The sequence below is a fragment of the Oryza sativa genome, chromosome 10 (genome assembly GCF_034140825.1).
Source record: "Oryza sativa Japonica Group chromosome 10, ASM3414082v1".
NCBI classification, from domain to species: Eukaryota; Viridiplantae; Streptophyta; class Magnoliopsida; order Poales; family Poaceae; genus Oryza; species Oryza sativa.
Genome location: NC_089044.1, coordinates 2,929,520 through 2,950,602, shown reverse-complemented (window position 1 = coordinate 2,950,602; position 21,083 = coordinate 2,929,520). Strand labels below are relative to the sequence as shown.

Here is a 21,083-nt window from a genome sequence, read left to right as displayed (position 1 = left end):
TTTTCTCTCAAAATTTACTTATACATGTAGTTAATTAAAAAATAGTTGGACGGAGATGTTGACCTCTTGCTGCTGCTGCTGCTGCGTGGACGCGGACGTGGATCACACGGGCGGTGGCGGCGGGCCCTGGAGGAGGTGGAGCAGCAGGCGGCCGCGGTGATGGAGAAGCAGGAGTCGGAGGCGGGCGAGGAGAGGCATGGTTGGTGCGGATTTGTGGTTGGTAGCCGAGACCGTGGGAGGCCTCCTTCGCCACTCGCCAGCCTCCCTCCCCGCCCAGTTCGCTGAACTCCCCAACTCGTCCCTCTCTACGCGCTCGTTTGCGGAGAGAGGAGAGATATAGGTAGTATAGATGGTCATATGGCCTAGGGCCCGCGACCCGGTCCAAGGCATACCAATTTGGCCTGGCCCAAACACGGCACAGTCCGATTGGGTGACAGCCACCCTGTGCTTGGGTCGCTCCCTCGGCATGGTGGGCCGATCCAGCCCTCACGGCACGATCGAAAAAAAATAGTAGAAGAACGTAAAATAGACTTAATTAACCATATAAGGCAAGGCCGAAGACAAGAGGAATACAAAATAGACTTATTTTCCAGCCATATGGACACAGCCCACAGAGGTTTAGGAAGAACAAATAGACTTATTCTATGAAGAAACACGATAGGCTGTCGTGCCTTCGGGCTAGCTCAACACGACCCGAGTCTTACTGGGCCTGGGTTGTGTGTGCAGCCCATGGGCTGGCATGGCATGCCCCGGCGTATAAGTCGGGCCGTGTCGGCCTGACTGACTTCGGCCCAGGCCCGGCCGTGGCGGGCGGCCCATTTAGCCATCTATAATAGGTAGCGAGGGTGAGGTGGAGAAAGTGGGACCCACATGTAGGTCCCACTATTTTTTATTTTCTTGTTTGACTAACATGTGGGTCCCACATATTTTGTTTTAATATTTTAGTTTTCAGTTTTGCTCTTTTTATTTTTATTTTGAATCACACTGACACGTAACTCGTAAACGTCAACATCAATGCCATGTAAGACAAAAACCTAGTTAAAGAAGCTACGTAGGTGTCATGTTAGCTAACGTGAAAACTAGGAATAATACTGTCGAGGAATCTCGTTTGCATTGGTTTTATGTATATTGGGGGATACACTGAATCTGTTTTGTGGTTTAGAGACGAATTTCTGACTCGACGACAAGGTAAGGGACCAAAAGTGAACTTGTTCCTCAGCAGTTTAGCACACGCATCGACACAGCACAGGCACAGGCATGCATCATGCCATTTGCAGGCCCGTGCCGTGTTGGGTCGTCACTGACGGGTGGGTCCGAGAGCGGTGGGCCACACGTCAGCCACCACACGGTTCCTTTGATTTTACGTCAGAGTATCTCAATCCTCCATTTGGACAGCTATAAGTAAAAACAGAAATTTATATTTATTTATTTTCACTTTTAGCAGCAAAAGTTGGGGATTTTGGACTATTTGCCATCCTCTTGAATGACGTATTCCCAAATGCCATCTTCCCAAATAACTTTGATGTTTTACCATCCGAGTCCACTGATTTGTCTCTATTTTACCACTTTTTACTACCAACTCAGCAAATTGAGTAGAAAATGACTTGACTGCCCCTCATATCTATCATTTTCCTTCTTGTTTCTTCTTCCTTCCATACACAACGCACGCATGTTCAGCTGACTAGCTTTCTCGTGGCATTCTATGCATTGCCAATTCCCTCATTCCAAGGCATTCGACCTCGTCGCTCATTACCTCTGAGGAATGGAGCCGCCACAGCCATCAAAAGGACAATGACGCCGACGTCAGCGTAGGAAAGCAGCCTCGTCGACGTCCTGTTCATGTGCTACCTTGGGGTGATCATGCTCACCGGCTTCAATTAACGTCATGTTCAATTAATGCACCACCAACCATCTAGCTTGTCAAGTCGCTTCATAGTCGGCTCTGCTTCTTTGGCTCGACTTGTGGTGGACGGGGATGAGCATCCGGTCAGCAAAAAATGGCCGCTGTGTTTCAAAATTTTCTCTGGCTGTCTGTCCATGCGCGCTGGTGCCACTCCACCGGCGAGAGTGATCATCGCCACAAGGCGTGTGGCGTCAGGCTCAAATTGTGTAATGTGTGTGCTGTTGAGCCTCTTGTAGGGGAGCAGCAGAATGAGCAATGCCACCACCGTAGAAGACGCGCAAGACTACTCTGCCACATCATTGATGCCTGAGAGCAAGAAGGAAGAAGGAAAATGAGAGATGGGAGGGACAATAAGGTTATTTTCTACTCAATTTGCTAAGTTGATGGTGAAAAGTGGTAACATAAAAACAAATCAGTGGATCTGGATGGCAAACCATTAAAGTTATTTGGGAAGAATATGCCACTCAAGAGGATGGCAAATAGTCCAAAATCCCCAAAAGTTGTAGGGTTAATTAGACACATGCCATTACTAATTTGAAGGTTTGGAAAAATGCCATTACTATTTGACAAATTGTAAAGATGCCATTACAAATCGCACGATACTGGAAACATGCCACGTTCTACGCCTGATCCGCGATTGTTGACCACGTGTGACTAAAATTTGTTCTTAATGACCAAAATGCCCCCGTTTGACCGGCTATACTGACTGGAGTCGGGTTAGCAGGAGCAGCACACATTTTATCCCCTTTCTCGTTCTCTTAGACCTAACCCTAGCAGGAGCAGCGACGACGGCGGCGACGTCATCTACGGCGGCCGCGGCGACGACAACGTCTACGGCGGCGGCGGTGGTGGCGACGGCGCGGGCTACGACGGCTGCGGTGGCGTCTTCGACGGCGGTGGCGACGGCGTCTACGGCGGCAGCGGCGGCGTATTCGGCGGCGGCGGCGACGGCGTCTACGGCGTCAGCGGCGACGACTCTTTCTTTCCATGGAGGGGTTGGAAACGTACTGCAAGGGATGGAGCCCAAATCAAGGTAAGGTAGTCGATTCCTTCGATTCGATGTGCCGTGAGCTGAATGTGTAGGTTTTTTTTCTGTGCATTCCATGTGTGGTTGACTTGATTTCATTCCAATGTCAGTACACTATTGTTCTCGATAGAGTTAAAGGTTCATGGTTTTACCACCATAGATTCGGATGGTAGACGGAGGTATACTAAGGGTTGTGTGCTGAAATGGGATGTTGAGTATGGTAGCTTCTCTTTGGATTTGTTGATGCTAAGCTTAAGCTCAGAGGTTAGATGGGGTGAGCAGCAGACTGCAACAGTGTGGTTTTTGACAAGGGCAGTAATGAGGACGTTAGAATTGTCCATGAATCTCAACTGGTTGACATGTTTGAAATGTACCAAGTCAGAAATGCATGCTGAATTAATGGTCTTAGTTGTTGAGAGTGTACTCTGCGATGCTAGTGCTAATAACATGGAGCCAACATCAATGCCATTGTGTGTTCTTCGACTTACTCAGACAGGGCAGGGAGCATCTGCATCTAAAGTGGCAGTTTCAGGTGAACCTGCAACTCAAGAAGCGGATGAAACATTGCCTAATGTGTTTGACATGGAGAAGTATGTGGGTGTTGATGATGAGGGAATTTATATTCAACCTATTCACACCATTCCACCTACAGATCATGCTGAAACCTCTGGTCAACCTAGTGCTGAAAATGCTAAACCATGTGTTGAAAATGCTGAACCTGGTGGACCTTCTGGGACTGCTCAACCTCATGGTGAGGTTGAGGTCACTGATGATGACCCAGCAGAGTTTAATGTTCTTCATAACCTTGAGATGCCAGTGATTAAGGAGGAAGCTGTTTTTCCTGACATGATAACATTCAGAAAAGCTATTAGGCACTTTGCGGTTGTTACAGGATTTGAACTCTCTAATTTGCAAACAGATCCAACAAGATTCATTGCCCACTGCAAGCATGAGGGGTGTAAATGGCGCATTCATGCATCAAGGTTGTCTAATGGCAAAACTATTCAGGTTTCTATGTCAATTTGCACATTTGTATCCATTTTGCTTGAAAGTTGTGACTTATAGCACTATTTAAAATGTGTGTGCAGATAAAGAAGCTACCATTTGCACATGAGTGTCCCACAACCAAGCTCATGGAAGGGAAGATGGCCACTCAAGACTGGATTGCAGATAGACTGAAGGATTGGTTAAAGAAAAACCCTAACAAGGGAGCTAAGGCAGCAAAAGAGAAACTTGAAGAGCGATATGAGATCAAGCTGAAGTATTCAAAGGCTTGGGCAGGAAGGAGGCTTGCTGAGAACCAGATTCATGGCACTTATGAAGATAGTTTTCAGCTGTTGTTCGACTGGAAGGCAGAGATTGAGAAGAGGTCTCCAGGTACAATTGTTACAATTGATTTGCAGAAGTTAGGGAAAAATATGTGTTTCAAAAGGATGTTTATTGCTTTCAAAGCATGTGTAGATGGATTTGTTAATGGTTGTAGGCCATATATAGGTGTAGATTCAACTAGACTAACTGGTAAATACACTGGTCAGCTAGCCTCAGCCACATCTGTTGATGGACACAATTGGTTGTTTTATGTTGCATTTGCAATTTTTGACTCAGAGACAGATGACAACTGGTTGTGGTTTATGAAACAGTTGCATGGAGCTATAGGTGCTCCTGAAGGGTTAGTCATATCAACAGATGCATGCAAAGGGCTAGAGAAAGCTGTAGGTGCTGTATTTGAGAAAGCTGAACATAGGGAGTGCATGAGACACCTTTATGGTAATTTTATGAAGAAGTTTAGGGGTCCTATTTTCACACTGCACTTGTATCCTGCTGCAAGATGCTTCACAGAGGATGGTTTTAGAGATCATATGCAGCAGATTTATAATTTATTTCCTGAAGCCATTGATTACCTAGACAAACATCATTCAAGGATATGGTATAGGTCTGGTTTCAAGGAAACTTGCAAGTGTGATTACTTGACCAACAATGCATCTGAAAGTTTCAATAATCAGATTAAATCTCTGAAGGGTCTACATCTCCATGAGCTAGTTGATTCTCCTAGAGAGTTATTCATGGAGAAGATGTATTTGAGGAGACAAGTTGGTGAGAAGTTGACTGATGGAATCCTGCCCAGTGTGATTAAACAGCTCAATGCAGCAACAACCAACCTGAAAGTTGTAAAGGTTGCTAGGAGTGATGATGACATGGCTGAGATCACATTGGTTGAGAGTGACAACAATACCAGAAGGCACACTGTGCATTTGATCAACCAAACATGTTCATGCAGAAAGAGGCAGGTTTCAGGAAAACCTTGCAATCATGCCTTGGCATGGATATGTTCCAACAGAGGAGTTGAGATTAAAGATTTGTTTTAGAGTACTTTTCTGTTGGCATGTTCAGAGCAGCTTATGCAGGGAGAGTGCCAACTATGCCAGACAAATCACAATGGCCTGTGGTGAATTTAGGCTTCAAAGTCTGTCCACCTAGACTCAAGAGGGGTGCAGGGAGGCCTAGAGTCACTAGGATCAGGGGTGCACTTGAACCAGGGGCAAGAAGGGTGCGATGCAGGAGATGCCATGGTTTTGGGCACTTTGCCAAGACTTGCAAAGAGGCTGAAGCACCAGAAGACACTGATGAAGTGCCTACTGCTTTCCCCAAGAAGAGGTAATATGCTGCATGGTTGACTATTTATTTTGAATTCTTTTACATATGTTGCATTTGCTAACTAACATATCCATATCACTGTTTGCAGGAAGAAAACTCAAGATGAAAGTTCATCAAGGCCTGCTAAGAAGAAGAAGACACCCAAGAAAAAGAAGACGCCCAAGAAAAAGAAGACACCCCAGAAGAAGAAGGATGCTCGAGCTGCCTCAGAAGGCCCAGCTAAAGTTGTTAGAAGCCTGTCACAATATTTACAATCCTGAAGTTTGTGTGTTTTGAGGCCTTGCTAACATGCCACTGTGATATGCACTATATATTGTATTTTGAGGCCTTCCTGACTTGCTGTAGTGATATGCACTCTATATTGTATTTTGAGGCCTTCATGTTACCTGCCACTGTCTTGAACCTGTATTTTGAGGCCTATGTTGCCTGGCACTGTGATATGCACTGTGTGCAACATGTGAACATGCAGTATGCTGAAATTAGTCCAAACCTGTGAACATGCAGTCCATATTGTGAAATATTGCTGATCATTTGAACACATGCCATGTGAAATATTTGTTGCTGATCATCTCAACTTATACCATGTGAAATATTTGTTGCTGATCATCTCAACTAATACCATCTGAATGCACAAATTTCCTGTGAACTCATTTTCCTGTACTTCTTTTTCATTTGTCTCAATGATGGGCAGTCTTTTCAAAGAGGAAATAAAAACACAGAACTTTCAGTTCTTTATATACTTCACACCAAAAGATATTTCAATGTCCTATACCTTCCTTTTTTTTTTACACCAAGTGAACATATATTAGCATAGTTTTAGTGCAGGAGTCAGCAGTTAGCTCTTGCTGCAAACACACAATATCAGCTTGTACCTTGAGCTGCCAGACTTATCCTTAACAGAGCACCCAGAGTGGGAAATTAAATCCATATAATTAACACACCTATGTCATTACTCAGAAATTGAATCCACATAATTTATAGACAGTGATTAACATTACACAAAATGGCACTGATTTACCTACTTGTACCAAATATGGCCACAAAATTTACAGAACATACATAGAAATACATAATTATGGCCAACAAGAACAACATCACATAAAGTTGTCTACTACGACTACACTTCTCTTCTTTCAACATCTTCTTTAGCTGCTCACACTTTTTCTTAGAATCATTCAGCTGCTGATATATGGATTGCATCTGCCTATGGTTTGCCTCAACCAAACCCTGCATCCTCGACCTCTCTTCCTTATGCTCTTCTGCAAGCTGTCGCAACATGTCTCTTTGACCATCGTCCTCACCAGCATGGGAATAAGCAACCATTTCCTCCACATATTCGTTCAACAGATCCTCCCATATTCACAACGAGCAACACTTTGGCTGCACAACACATCTCAAATCAATGGCATCAATCAAGAAAACGAAACAAAAAAGAAAGGAATTTCAACAAAAGAAAATGAAAAACAATGGGGTTTACCTCTTTCCCACACTGAATCCACCGCCGCCCTAGATTCCTCGAGGTGTTGGATTTGTTCACTGCAGCGGCTTTGCCGCAAGCACATCTCAACCATGGTGCCGACGACGCTGCGGCCCGTGTGCGCTGAAAGCTACAACCGCTCGAGCCCGTCGAACGAATCGGGCTGCCTCTCCCCGCCATTGCCGCCAAAGCCCGCCGCTGCCGCCGACACTGCCGCCAAAGCCCGATGCCATCGCTGACGCCGCCGACGCCGCCTCCAAATCCCGCCGCCGCCGGAGAAGCCTAGTGTTAGGTTTACGGTTCACTGTGAATGCACTTGGTCAAACTGATTCCACTCGGTCCCTACATACTCATACACAAGGGCATTATGGTCCATACGTAAATACGGTACGCATAAAAACGAGTACAATCGCGGATCAGGCGTAGAACGTGGCATGTTTCCAGTATCGTGGGATTTGTAATGGCATCTTTACAATTTGTCAAATAGTAATGATATTTTTCTAAACCTTCAAATTAGTAATGGCATGTGTCTAATTAACCCAAAGTTGTAACGGCAGTTGCAAAGGCTTGGGCTCTAAAACCCCCCTCTTCCTTCCGCTTCAATTCCATTTCATTCCAATCTTAGGGATTCCATGGAACCCTACCTCCGGTGATAGCCGCCGCCGCCGCCTCGGGCGATGGCCTCCGCTTCCGGCCTCGTCAACGCCGCCCTCCCGGACGACCTGCTCGCGGAGGTGTTCCGCCGCGTCGCCGCCGCGGGGGGCAAGGCCGACCTTGACAGCTGCGCGCTCGTGTGCCGCCGCTGGCGCGGCGTCGAGCGCGCGTCCCGCCGCGCCGCCAGGGTCCCCGTCGACGGGCCCGACGGCGACGCCGTCGTCCGCTGCGTCGCCGACCGGTTCCCGGGCCTCGCCGATGTCTTCCTCGACCACGGCCTCTACATTGCCGCCGGCGCCTCCGCCGCCGCCGCGGAGCGGAGCAGGGTGAGTCCTTCTCTGGCTGCAGTTCGGGAATCGCGCGAAATTCTCGCATCTCTTGTGTTCCCCTGTGGAATTGAATGAATGATCCGATGTTTTATTGGTTCAACAACTAAATCCGTGGTTAAGATTTTGTTTTCTTGGTCTCCCTGAGAAATTAGCATTTTGCCAGAGCTGCATATAATTTAGATCTCTGGAAACTATTTTCTTGATGTGGTTTGTCTATCAATTTTGCAAGTCACTAATGCACTATTTTTGTCACAGGCACAGGGTTGGGATAACGAAAACCCCAAGTTAGATGAGCAACATATGCAGTGTTCCACACTAAGCGAAGATACGCAAAAAGAAAATGGCAGTGATGGTGTCAACCCAACCTCATTTACTGATGCTGGGCTACTTCATCTCATTGAGGGTTGCAAAGGGCTTGAAAAGCTGACTCTAAACTGGTTTTTGCACATTTCTGAAAAGGGGCTGGTGGGAATTGCAAATCGTTGCCGGAATCTGCAATCGTTAGCGCTTTCGGTAATTTCTTGTTAGTTGTACTTGTTCTGTTTTCTTTCGTGCATTCAATATTGTTTCACACGTAGCATGATCTGCTTTCATTTCCAATGCGGGCAAATCTTTGGAACTATGAAGAAGTTAATGCTTCCTTATGGTGAATGGTGATCATAGATGCCTCTTTTATTTTAACTATTTTGTCGAATGAAACTTGAGGATCATATTGTAGCAATAGTGAGTTCCGTTGTGGTAATGGTCTCCTTTTTGAGGTTTATCATTGTCCAAGTCAGCAGTTCACGTTGTAAACTTCGCATTGAGGTTTCATTTCATGCTGATATTTAGTGTTGTATTCCCCTGAGTTTCATTTTTTATTGACAACATTTCTTACAGGGTGGCTATGTTCAAAACCATGGGTTGATTACTCTGGCAGAGGGATGCAATCTTAGTGAATTAAAGCTGTGTGGTGTTCAAGAGTTGACGGACGAAGGACTGGTTGAATTTGTAAAGATACGTAGTAAATCATTGGTCTCTCTTGATATTTCTTTCTGCAATGGTTGCATAACATACAGATCCCTGTATGCAATTGGTACCTACTGCCATAACTTGGAAGTCCTATCCGTGGAGTCCAAGCATGTTAATGAAAACAAAGGAATGATCTCTGTTGCAAAAGGATGCCAATATTTGAAATCCTTAAAGATGGTATGGCTTGGTGTCGGCGATGAAGCTTTAGAAGCTATTGGTTCATCTTGCTCTGCTTTAGAAAATTTGTCACTTGACAACCTTAATAAGTGCTCAGACAGGTAATAGGTCCAATTATTAAATCTACTGTTGCATTTTTACAGGGATGGAAGTATCGGTGTCTCATTTCTCTTAGAAATTTGATATAGCTTATACTGATACTGCATTGTGATGCTTATAGAATTGAAGAGTAGAAATGCTGAACCATTTGTTAACAATTGTTTTATAATTTTTTTATATTGATTTGAACACATGCTCTTTTCTTAATTTCAGTAGTGAACCACCTGAGTATAAGTTTGCATGTTAAGTAGTAAATAAAGAATTATGTTTTCTCTAAGTACTGCACCTTGAGAACTTTGGCACCATAGGATATTTAAAGCAGACTACAGGAAAGTTAATTTTTTGTGCGATTAGAATTCTTAGGCCAAGATAATGGTACAAGGTTAACATCAATAAATGTTTTACATAAAAATGAAATCAGCGTAAATATGAAATTGATAAATTGAGGGTGCAATTTATGCCTTTTTTTAGGACCTTCCCAAACTTTCAGAGAAATATGCACTTCTTTTTTGTAAAAAAAGAAGTTCAATAATGCACCTGTAGATTTCTCACTTTTAGGAGTAATTGTATATATTATTGTAGTTGGGTTGTGAATAATATACTGAAAATATGGGAAAAATCACTTGTGGGGCATATTTGCCCTGTTTGGTTTCAAATTTTCATGATCATCGTGGATATTATTTATGACAAAAAAAAAGAGTAAACTTCATAAGTAACTTTTCCTGGTTTGACAGCATTTGTCCCCATAATTTTGCGGGCGTACATGTGTTCAGCAAATGCTCCAATATCCACTTTTTTGGAGAGTTTTTGGAACACTTTCAATGTCCAACCAGCATAAAGGTGGTTACTAGTATAAGTACCAATCCAATTGTTCCTTCTGTTTCAAAATATTTGTAATGCCCACAGTTCGCACAAGCCAGCTAGAAGCACAAAATCTAAGAAAAAGTTGGTAAGAGAGTAAGAAACCATGGCTGCTCCCTAATAAATTCATAATACGGCCACCTAACTTTCAAAAACTTTGATTAAGGACGGTGGAAGGCAGGTGGTAGGGAATGAGGGTAATCTTGCAGGTAGAAGCCACCTACAATATTTGTGCATTGCTTAAGAAGGTATTTCTCCATTGAGGAGATCAAGATGTAGCTATTGAAAATTTTTCCACCTGCGACAGTCTTGCAGGTGGTAGGGAATGAGGGTAATCTTTGGTGTCTAGTGGGAGCATCTGCCCCGCCAAAAGTTTTTTAGTGGTTCGGCAAACCTAGGCAGCTAGATAGCCGGGGTTGACCGGGGTGTGGGTGTGTTTTTTGCGGTAGGAGGGCATTGGTCTCTTCTACTTTGTATTTTTCTTTTATTTTCTTCCCCTTAATGAAATGAAACTCAATTCTCTTGCGTTTTCGAGAAAAAAACATATATTGTGAAATAGTGGAATTACTCCTATAATTGTGCTGAACAAACTATCAGCACATGGGTCTTACTTGTAAGACACCGTTAGAACAACAACTACTTTGGTGAACTACTGTATCATTTATAGTTTATCCTTTCCTATATATGGAAAGTCAAGCAATCCCCATCAAAACATCAAGAAATCTGCTATATGCGAAGTTTCTTTTCTATAGTTTTCTCATGTCCACTTACTTTAAGATTTATACCTACATGAACATGGCACACAATATGTTGTTAAATTTTTTAATTGGTATGTATATTTGCAAGTTAGTTCTCTCTAAAAATCAGCATATTAAGAGTAATCTCCTGAAACGGTCCATTCAAAGTGGATATATTGGTCAAGACATTTTATGTATGCATCTTCTAATGCATGACTGTGCTGTAGTAGTACTGTGTTACTTGACACCGTTTATCCCGCCACAGTGCAATGTTAGTTGGGAAGAACCATAGACGGGACTAGAATAATTTGTTTCTTTCTAAGTTGTGTTTATTTCCTTATATGCGTGTTCCTTTTATTTGTGACAAGTTTCTCTAGATTTAGATACTATTTCTTAAAGGTTAAGCAAATTGTGAAATAGTTGCTTAAAATTATTATGTTTTTCAACTGTAATTCTCTATGAAATATCAAAAAACCATAAACCAAATTTTAGATTTGCCAATATAGAAACCCAAAATGTAATTATACTGCTTATAAGGCTAAGTACAAGCCTGATTCAAGTATGCTTTGCTACAAGGTAATCAAACAAGGAGTACTGGTTACTGAGGTTTAAAACCTTATAGCAAATTTGAATGGTTGGCATCTACTGATCTGTAAATGATGAAAGTTATACATGTGAAATATTTATCAATGACTAGTTGCCTACTGCTTGCACTTCTTACCTTGTTGTAGTATATTTTCTAGGAATATATGGCTACTTATTTTCACTTCAGTTCCCTTTTTCTCTTATTGCAAGCATTGACCATTCTTTGACTTCTGTTGTTCTTTTCAGTAATGCCCCTTATCTTTGGAGCGATGTCCTAGGGCTTTATTCAACTGCTAATCATTTGCTACTGCAGGAGCCTTTTTTCCATAGCAAATGGATGCAAGCAGCTGAAAAGTCTAATTATCAAATCGTCGGTCAAATTCACAGATAGAAGTATTGAACGTGTTTCCCAGAACTGTAAAATGCTACAACACATGGAAATTAACATGTGCCATATTATGGAAAGTGCTGCATTGGAGCATATTGGACAGCGATGCATGTATGTTTCTTCTTGATTACTTAACATATTGCAACTCGCGCAATTTTTATTTTGACATGGTACAAAGTTTGTTTTTGTTAACATACTTCCTACCTTGTACTTTTCAATTTATACATATATAAACAGGATTTCTTTTATTATTTGCTAGTCCGTTGAGGTTTGGACTAAATGTATTCCTTTTGACAAAATATGCACGTTGTTTTGTGATAAATTAAATTGGAGATTAGGAAAACTGAAGGTGTGCTAATATGCGGTAACAAATAATTAATAAGCCTGAAAGTTTCAACATTTCCTATTCAATCCACTTGTTATTTTGATGTTTGTACAACAGCTGTAATCTAAGTTGCATATCAAATGTTTGCTCAAAATGGAAGGTTAATGTTAGTCCAATTGTTCGTATTCTCTTGAATCCAGCTATGATTAGAGAAATAAAAAGTTGGAACAAAATCAACAATTCCCAGACATGTATTGGACTTGTTTCCCCTGTTAAGTGTTCCACAAATGTTTCCCAATGAGTAAATTTTACATAACTACATATTTTATGGTCCAAGTTGCAGAAAACTACACATACTTTGACATTTGGCACTTAACTACATATATTTTGGTATTAAAGTTTCACAAAACTACACTATCAACGAAATGGGCCATTCGCGAGATGGCGCGGTTGTTCCACCTAGGATGCAGACTTGGGAACTTCATCCTAGGTGGAACAACAACAATGCCACGTTCGCGGCCTAAATATGTATAGATAAACATCCATGTCATCTCACAGGTAGGCCCATTTGTTAATAGTATAGTTTTGTGAGACTTCAATATCAAAATATATGTAGTTAAGTGCCAAGTGTCAAAAGGTGTGTGGTTTTGTGAAATTCACTCTTTCCCAAATTATCAACATGTCTAACAAATGTCAGTGTGTGCAATATACTGGTATAATGATTGAAGTGCTGTCGAAACCTAAACTTATTAGTCTCGTGGTTAAGGAACAGACAGTTTTTTAGTAAAAACAATTTTATGAAGTAGTGTAATTTTACCTTGTTTAACTTAGATAGCAACGGAGTAGTCTAAAAACGATTTTTTTTTACCTGGTTTGGTGTGACGAGATTAGCACATCAGGCCTAATTCCCATAGCATGCACATGACACGTATTCTCTAAACTAGAACCTTCACTCTTTTTGAATATATTAGTAATTTATAATATCATAATACTATGCCTCTGTTATTTTCTTATGGGCAAATTTTGAAGAACTGGGTTCTCAGCTGCTTTTGTCATTCTAAATTATATAGGTTTTGGGCGATACATGCTACTACTCTAAGCAATTACTTTTGCCTTTGTCCTACTGTCAAGCTAGACTTCACAATATACTGTTGATTTTTTTTCTTTTGTGTTTGTACATGTTAAACGCAGAAATCTTCTAGGGCTCACTCTAAACAGTCTGTGGATTGACAATAATGCATTTCTCGGATTTGGTCGATGTTGCTTCCTTCTCAAGTCTGTCTGTTTGGCCAACTGTTGTAAAATAAGCGATGAGGCCATATCTCACATAGCTCAAGGCTGCAAGAACTTGAGAGAGCTTTCTATCATCTCTTGTCCTCAGGTACATTTCTAGTTTGTATTAATCTACATTTATGAAGATTGATTTTACATTTAAGAAAAAAATGATCTATACCATCAAAATTTACCTTCAGATTTATAACACTAAAAGTTTGTGGTACATTTTAATACCACCAAAATTTTACTTCCATCTCCCCGCCCAATTTTCCTTTTCTTTTGGTGCGATGTTCAAGACTTTGTCTCCAATCACTTCAAGGTGATGGATTTGTACCAGTATAGGGAAATGGGCATGGCTAGCGAGGAATAATGCATGCTTTCTCCAGTCACTTGTTTTGATCATACGAATGATGATACGTTATCACTAAGTCATACAGATCACTATGATAGTTTGTCTTAGGGTGATCTTGCAGAGCACCTTGTGTCTTCACATAGTGATTCTGCATATCACAGCTTTTGTACGATCACTATATTTATCTGAATAGTGATCATCAACGACTTGTCCCAGTATTATAATTTACATTGTTAATCAATACTTCCTCCGTCCCAAAATATAGCTACCTAGTACAGGATGGGACATTATCTAGTACTATGAATCTGGAGAGCCTGTCCAGATTCATAGTACTAGGTAATGTCCCATTCTATACTAGGTAGCTACATTTTGGATCGGAGGAAGTATATAATAAGAATAAAAATCCTTATTTTTGTTGTTATTATTATACAAAATAATAATACAGTACATGTGGAATACGGGTTCAATCTCAAGAGACATGCCCATTGAACAAAAGATGCATGTTGATGAAAGGTGCCTATTTGTCCCTTTAGAGGCTATACATATGGAAGCCATAAACACCTCCAAGGGGAGGATCCTGAAGTCCTTTTTTTTACATAAATTTCCTGTAACAAAGTTTCATTGTAGTCTCAACATTTCCAAGGGAGTAACTGAAGTCAGTCTCCCTTTATTTGAAATTTTGAATTTCTCAGTATTGGATTGTTGGCACCATCTGTTGTGAGAATAGACCCTGCCATTGTCGTGGGGATGACCCTGCCATTGTGTCCATGGAGCCACCATCAAAAGTCATTGCTGGGTAGGGCCCTTGATGTCATAGACTATGCCACCGATCTCATGGACGAGGATTTTTGTCATCCTTGCTGATGAATCAAAGAATCCCTTTGGCGAGGCAAAACTGTCACATGCCGACTCCACATTCCCTGGCAGTTTGTAGCAAGTAGCAACTTTTCTGTCCACAAGCACAAGTATTTCCTGAGCCCCCCTCCTGTTGAAGGGAGAGATCCAAAGAGCGATGAAGGAATGCTGAGTCATCATGGTCTCATAACGGCTTTGTTGATGAGGATTTAGCACATGACTCTGAGTAGAATCTTTTCCTGAGTCTTAACCACATCCCTTCTCCCTCATTCGATGTGGTAATGTTCTCCTGCTTTGTCAACTCTGGCATTTGCCAGGTTACAGTTGTCTTTCATATTTGCCAATTAGGCTAATGTTTATCCCAAGACCAACATGTGGCAAGCCGACACCAGAGTTTGCTGCTCGGCTGCTCCCAAACCGGAATACGGAATGAGAAAATGTTTTTATTTTATTTCATTGTAACTTTGCTTGTATATATTAAGTTGAAGTTTTACTCTGCAGATCGGGGATGAAGCATTACTATCTGTAGGTGAGAATTGTAAAGAACTTAGAGAGTTGACCCTCCATGGTCTTGGGAGGTAAGTACTTGAATCCATGATTCACTTTTTTACATGTTCTAATCAAAGATAACTTTAATTCGTTAGCCTTTCTTAGATGATAGTTCCAATCAAAAGTTAAATTGACTTCCTGAGTTCAAAGTGAAAGGTATACAGTTGAGTTGCATGTCATTAATTTTTCCATTTTATAACATTTTCTTCAAAGCATTCTGACATCATTCTGTTCTAAACATTTTTTTTGTTGAGTATAAAAACTTTTGTTCTATCTATTATGACAAAGATCTGCTAACATTTGGCTTTCATTTACAGGTTAAATGATACCGGGCTTGCTACGGTTGATCAATGTCGTTTCCTTGAGAGGTTAGATATATGTGGGTGCAATCAAATTACTGATTATGGGCTTACTACCATTATAAGAGAGTGCCATGATCTAGTCCATCTGAATATAAGTGATACCAAGGTCTCCCCTCTCTCTCTCAACATCATAAGATAGAAGATATTGATTTTCTTGTTCTAAAATGACCTCTAGTCTTAGTTAATTTCAGAAATTGTTTATAGAATTCGTCATGTTTGTTTTCCTACCTTCATGCATAGCAATTAAAGCATTGATTTTTCCCCTCATGGTCCTGCACTGTTCTTCAGAAAATTGGTGACACCACACTAGCAAAGGTTGGTGAAGGATTCCGAAAATTGAAACATCTCATGATGCTTCGCTGTGATGCGATTAGCGACGTTGGCCTAGAAGATATTGCAAGAGGATGCTTGCAGCTGGAGGCGTGTGGGGTGTTCCGCTGCTCTCAGGTAACTCCAGCAGGCGTGGCAGCCCTAGCTGGAGGCAGCTCCAGATTGCAGAGGATCATTGTTGAGAAGTGTAAGGTGCCAGAGGAGGCCACAGGGAAGTGCAGGATGATCAATGATCCCATCCTTATTTCTTATTATTAAGACGTGAAATTGATGTCTTCCGGGCATAGCTGTGAAGGAAATCCTTTGCTCGTTTGAGCTTACATACATTTAAAATGTGAGAATATTTTAAACAATGATTTCCTGGATGATGGTTGAACTGGTGGGTTTTTATTGTTGGAATGTTTTAAGGAAACTCTTTGCTCGTTGTAGTTTACATACATTTAAAATTCCAGAATGTTTTTAAACAATGATTTGCTGGATGATGGTTGAATTGGTGGGGTTTTTTTTGTTGTTGGGACGCTTTATGGAATGTGCAAGGTCGGGACATACTAATGTTGTGATTTCCTAAACTTTATGATCTAGCAATAATCAAAGGAAACATTTTGATATGATTCTTAATATAAACTTCCTTGCCTCACAAAAGTTTATTTGGAAGTTCTTTAAATTGCAAAAAAGGAGTTTTCTTTTCTAAAGGTTGAGTTGGCTTTGAGCCTTGATTATTATCACTGTATGAAGATTGGTCATTCTTTAATTTGAACTGTGGTTTCATTTGAGACGACATTGTCTAATTAATTAAGGCTAGTACGTTTTACCTACTAGGAATAGTTATTAATATAGGCATAGTACTTCAATTCAATCTTATAGGTATCGGTCGTACTTAAATTCAATCTTTTTCCCTTTGGGAACATGTACTTCTGGACCTGAAGCTTAAAGGGAATTATGGATTAGAAGGGTTTAAATAAATGTAGGCTGTGTTTAGATCTAAAGTTTGGATCCAAACTTCAGTCCTTTTCCATCACATCAACCTGTCATACACACATAACTTTTCAGTCACATCATCTCTAATTTCAATCAAAATCCAAACTTTGCGCTGAACTAAACACAGCCGTAGATCTGTATTATTGGAGATCAAGACTGTACAATGCGTACATTTACACCAACTTGGTTGAATGCACACACATGAACATATTGAAGATGACAGTCAACCCCACGACGTCGTCGATCATCGTTGCATGTGCTTCGATCATGCATCCAACATAACTACATCCTCTACTCTCCTATGTGTGGTCATGCAAGATTCTCTGCAGGATCTTGCTATCTCGGGCCCTCTTGAGATTTTTCTGGTCCAAGGAAAAAAAAATAAGCACTCCTATTGTTCATCCTTTAGCTTATAAACCAAAATTTAAACTTCAAAATTTAATTTTGGGACAGATTTTTGGGTTAACGGTAGTTTATTTTACAACATTTGTATTTAAACAGCTAAGAATGTATATCTATATATATATATATATATATATATATATATAAGTTTTATTTATAAATTATTTTTGTTTGTTGGTAAACCGTTACAGCTTATAATCAACAATGTAGTGACAACTAAAATTTCTTGGAACTATTAAAGCTCTTTTGAACTGCTTCAATTTCGGGAAATATTTTTTAACAATTTGAATTTCTCCCGATGAGATTTTTATATGTATAGTGGGTACTGCTGGATTTTCCCCCGAAACTGAGATGAACACAAACTAGAACTAGAGTTCTACTTATTACATAGAAGCGTAGCTCACGATATAAGAGATCATGACAACGGCGACAACATATTGAATTGAGCCGGCATTTAATTATACATAGCCAAAGTACATACTACTAGTATGCATACGTATATTTATACTCTATACTCTATACTATCTACCATTTCATCACTGCCAGTGAGATTTAATTCGCTGGTAAATTAACTAAACAAAATGTAGCTTACTGTAGCACTCCTACGCTATACGTACGTTTGACATTAACTCTTTTCGTGGCACATCTTAACTCCATGGATCATCATATCGATCGAGCTGTAAATAAATAGATAAAATAAATAATCAGTGCTGAATTATTAACATCCAGTAATGCAATTATATATGCAATGATCGCCTATATAAGCAGTTCATTGGACGCCCTTGCTCTTCACCTGCAAACAGTGCAACTACTATTGAGAGCCACACACAACTGTAGCTTCGCCATGGGAGCAAGCTGGCTGCTCCTCCATGGCGCGGCGCTGATGATACTGATGGCGGCGGCGGCCGCCGGTGAGACGACGGCGACGGCGTCGGTCGTCGTCGGCGCGGCCAAGTGCGCCGGCTGCGGCAGGAAGAACATGGACGCCGAGACCGCTTTCAAGGGTAAGTACGAATGCAAGCAACTACTCGCTCCGTTTCGAAATGTTTGACACCGTTGACTTTTTAGCACATGTACACCGTTGACTTTTTAGCACATGTTTAACCGTTCGTCTTATTCAAAAACTTTTGTGAGATATGTAAAATTATATGAGAATCAAATGATAGGAAAAGAATTAATAATTACTTAATTTTTTGAATAAGACGAATAGTCAAACATGTGATAAAAAGTCAACGGCGTCAAACATTTCGAAACGGAGGGAGTATATACGGAGTACACTCTTGATGATGGGACAGTGGTATTTGACAAAGATTACAATTGACACCTCTCATAAATTAAAAGTAGAATATACGCGATATTTGGGTACAAAATAACCATCGAGTCGATTATATAAACATTGTTATGTTTAGATCTAAAAGTGCGCACATCCTCTACCATAACGACAGATGTTGTAACAGACACCTATTGACATGTGTGGGCCTGTTATCACAGATGATATTGCTTGGGCCAAAAACTTACTAGCAGGCCATAGGATTATGCTTTACCTAGGCTCAAGAAAATTCTTGGATCAGTCACTGTAACCGATTCGCTTTGATTAAAAGAAACTGTGTCATCTAACTGTGCATTTGCATGATCACCAATCAAAGCAACTATTAAATGCACAAAAATGTTGTGTTTATTTTTGTTCATTTTGTTGACAGGACTTAAGGTGGCGATCAAGTGCAAGAACGGCAGCAGCGAGGAGTACGAGAGCAAGGCCGTCGGCGAGCTCGACGGCGCGGGCGCGTTCGCCGTGCCGCTCGCCGCCGACCTCCGCGGCGCCGACTGCGTCGCGCAGCTGCACAGCGCGGCGACCGACGCGCCGTGCCCCGGCCAGGAGCCATCCAAGATCGAGCCGCTGTCGTCGGAGGGCGAGACGGGCACCTTCGTCGCCGTCGCCGGCAAGACGCACCTCCCGTCGTCGACGTCGTCCTCGCCGGAGTGCTCGTCGGTGGCCATCTGCTTCCCCTGCCACAGGCGCCATCGCATGTTCCACAGGAAGCCCATGCCGGAGTACCAGCCGCCTCCCTCGCCGGTGTACGGCACGCCGGCGCCGGGATGCTCATGCTCCCCTCCCAGCACGCCGCCGGGATACGGCCAGCCGGCGCCGGAATGCCCCCCTGCCGACCCGGGTTACGGCCAGCCAGCGCCGGAGTGCCCTCCTCCTCCCACGCCGGCACCGGAATGCGGCCAGCCGGCGCCGGAATATCCTCCTTCCACGCCGGCATACGGAACGCCGGCGCCGGAGTGCCCACCATCCACGCCGGAATACGGAACGCCGGCGACGGCATGCCCACCTCCCACGGCGCCGGGATACGGATCGCCGTCGCCTTTCTGGCCCCCTGTCTCGCCGGCGTACGGCACGCCATCGCCGACTCCGATCTACCGTCCCCCGGGGAGCCACTGATCGATCGATCGAGTTCACTGCTCGATCTCCATTTCCACCAAATAAGTTGATGATGTAGCTACTGTATCTCGCAACTACTGGCGTGCATTTCATTTATCGGAGAAATTAATGGATGCAAAGCCACGCGTGCGTGTTCATGGCTTCTTGCGTGTTTACGGCATTTGGGAATGTGCTTTGCATGCGCTGAATTGATGTTGATTTTAACAATGCAGTACGTGATAATAATTAACATTCAAGTATGCAAGTCTAATTACTGGCAAATATCTCTTGTTGTATAATGTCCTGTGTATTGATCTGGATCAGGGGTCGACAGGGTCATGCTGGGCGAGAGTCCCTCTAATAAACTAGAAAAAACTACTATAAATTTTGACGAAACAAATCTAACCATCGATTTCAACCAATAAATCTTTCTTCTAAGTCAATAGCTCAAACTAATATGTGCAAAATTTGCTACATGATATAAAAAAAATGTAACTATCTAGGGGACACCGCAAGAACACGTTTCTGTGCTAGGGCACTGCAAAAAAGTAGTAATTATTTACTAGACACCCGTAATATTATTTTATTATATCCGAATAAATTTAAGAGTGAAACAGTTATGAAAGTACGATACTACCCTTCAAACCCGATCAAGCCTCACTCACATGTTGGGACCCACCTATCGTCCCCCTCCCTTGCGTGGCACCACAAGCGAGTGCACGGTCATCTTTCTGCCCTATACGTAGATGTGTATATATAAAATTTATACATATATTATATAAAGAAGGTGAAAGTTCAAGTTGCCTCTCTAAACTTATGTCGTACGATTTACCCCCTAAACTAATTAAAATACCAATATTTCACACCCTGAACTCTTAACTCTAAACGAATTATCTCCTAACTCATTCGAGAGTGGTTTTCGACCTACGTGTACAAGTTGCAATCTAGTCAGTAAATACAAATAAAAAATCGGTGAGGCCCAATTGTCAGTGATGCGTGTTTATCCTCAGCCTCAACGGACGATAATTGGGGCCGCGAGTGCGGGCGGGAGTAGAAGCTAGAGGAGCAGGACGATTCCACCTCACCAAGGCTTCAGCAATAACGAAGGCAGTGCTCCCGTTGCGGCGGCGAGGTAGCTGCCACCTCTCTCTATGCCGGGACAGAGGAGGCTAGATATCTGACCGTTACTTCCTCCGTTTCTAAATATTCGATGCCATTGACTTTTTTAAATATGTTTAACCATTCATCTTATTAAAAAAAATTTAAGTAATTATTAATTCTTTTCCTATCATTTGATTCATTGTTAAATATACTTATATGGATACAT

The 21,083-nt window shown here is 41.9% G+C and overlaps 2 protein-coding genes across 2 annotated transcripts; both read left to right on the top strand.

The window, feature by feature from the left end:
* The first annotated feature begins 7,674 nt into the window (after positions 1–7,674).
* LOC4348113 (F-box/LRR-repeat protein 4) lies at positions 7,675–16,441 on the top strand. The gene is made up of 8 exons (XM_015757250.3): positions 7,675–8,042; positions 8,301–8,558; positions 8,925–9,334; positions 11,829–12,014; positions 13,420–13,609; positions 15,212–15,288; positions 15,577–15,727; positions 15,910–16,441. The coding sequence occupies exons 1-8, from the start codon at positions 7,740–7,742 to the stop codon at positions 16,207–16,209; spliced, it is 1,875 nt and encodes a 624-aa protein (XP_015612736.1). The 5' UTR covers positions 7,675–7,739; the 3' UTR covers positions 16,210–16,441.
* Positions 16,442–18,107: 1,666 nt separating this feature from the next.
* Positions 18,108–19,919, top strand: LOC4348112 (proline-rich protein 4). The gene is made up of 2 exons (XM_015758431.3): positions 18,108–18,335; positions 19,032–19,919. Exons 1-2 carry the CDS (start codon positions 18,176–18,178, stop codon positions 19,775–19,777), a joined length of 906 nt encoding a protein of 301 aa, XP_015613917.1. The 5' UTR covers positions 18,108–18,175; the 3' UTR covers positions 19,778–19,919.
* The last annotated feature ends 1,164 nt before the right edge of the window (positions 19,920–21,083 follow it).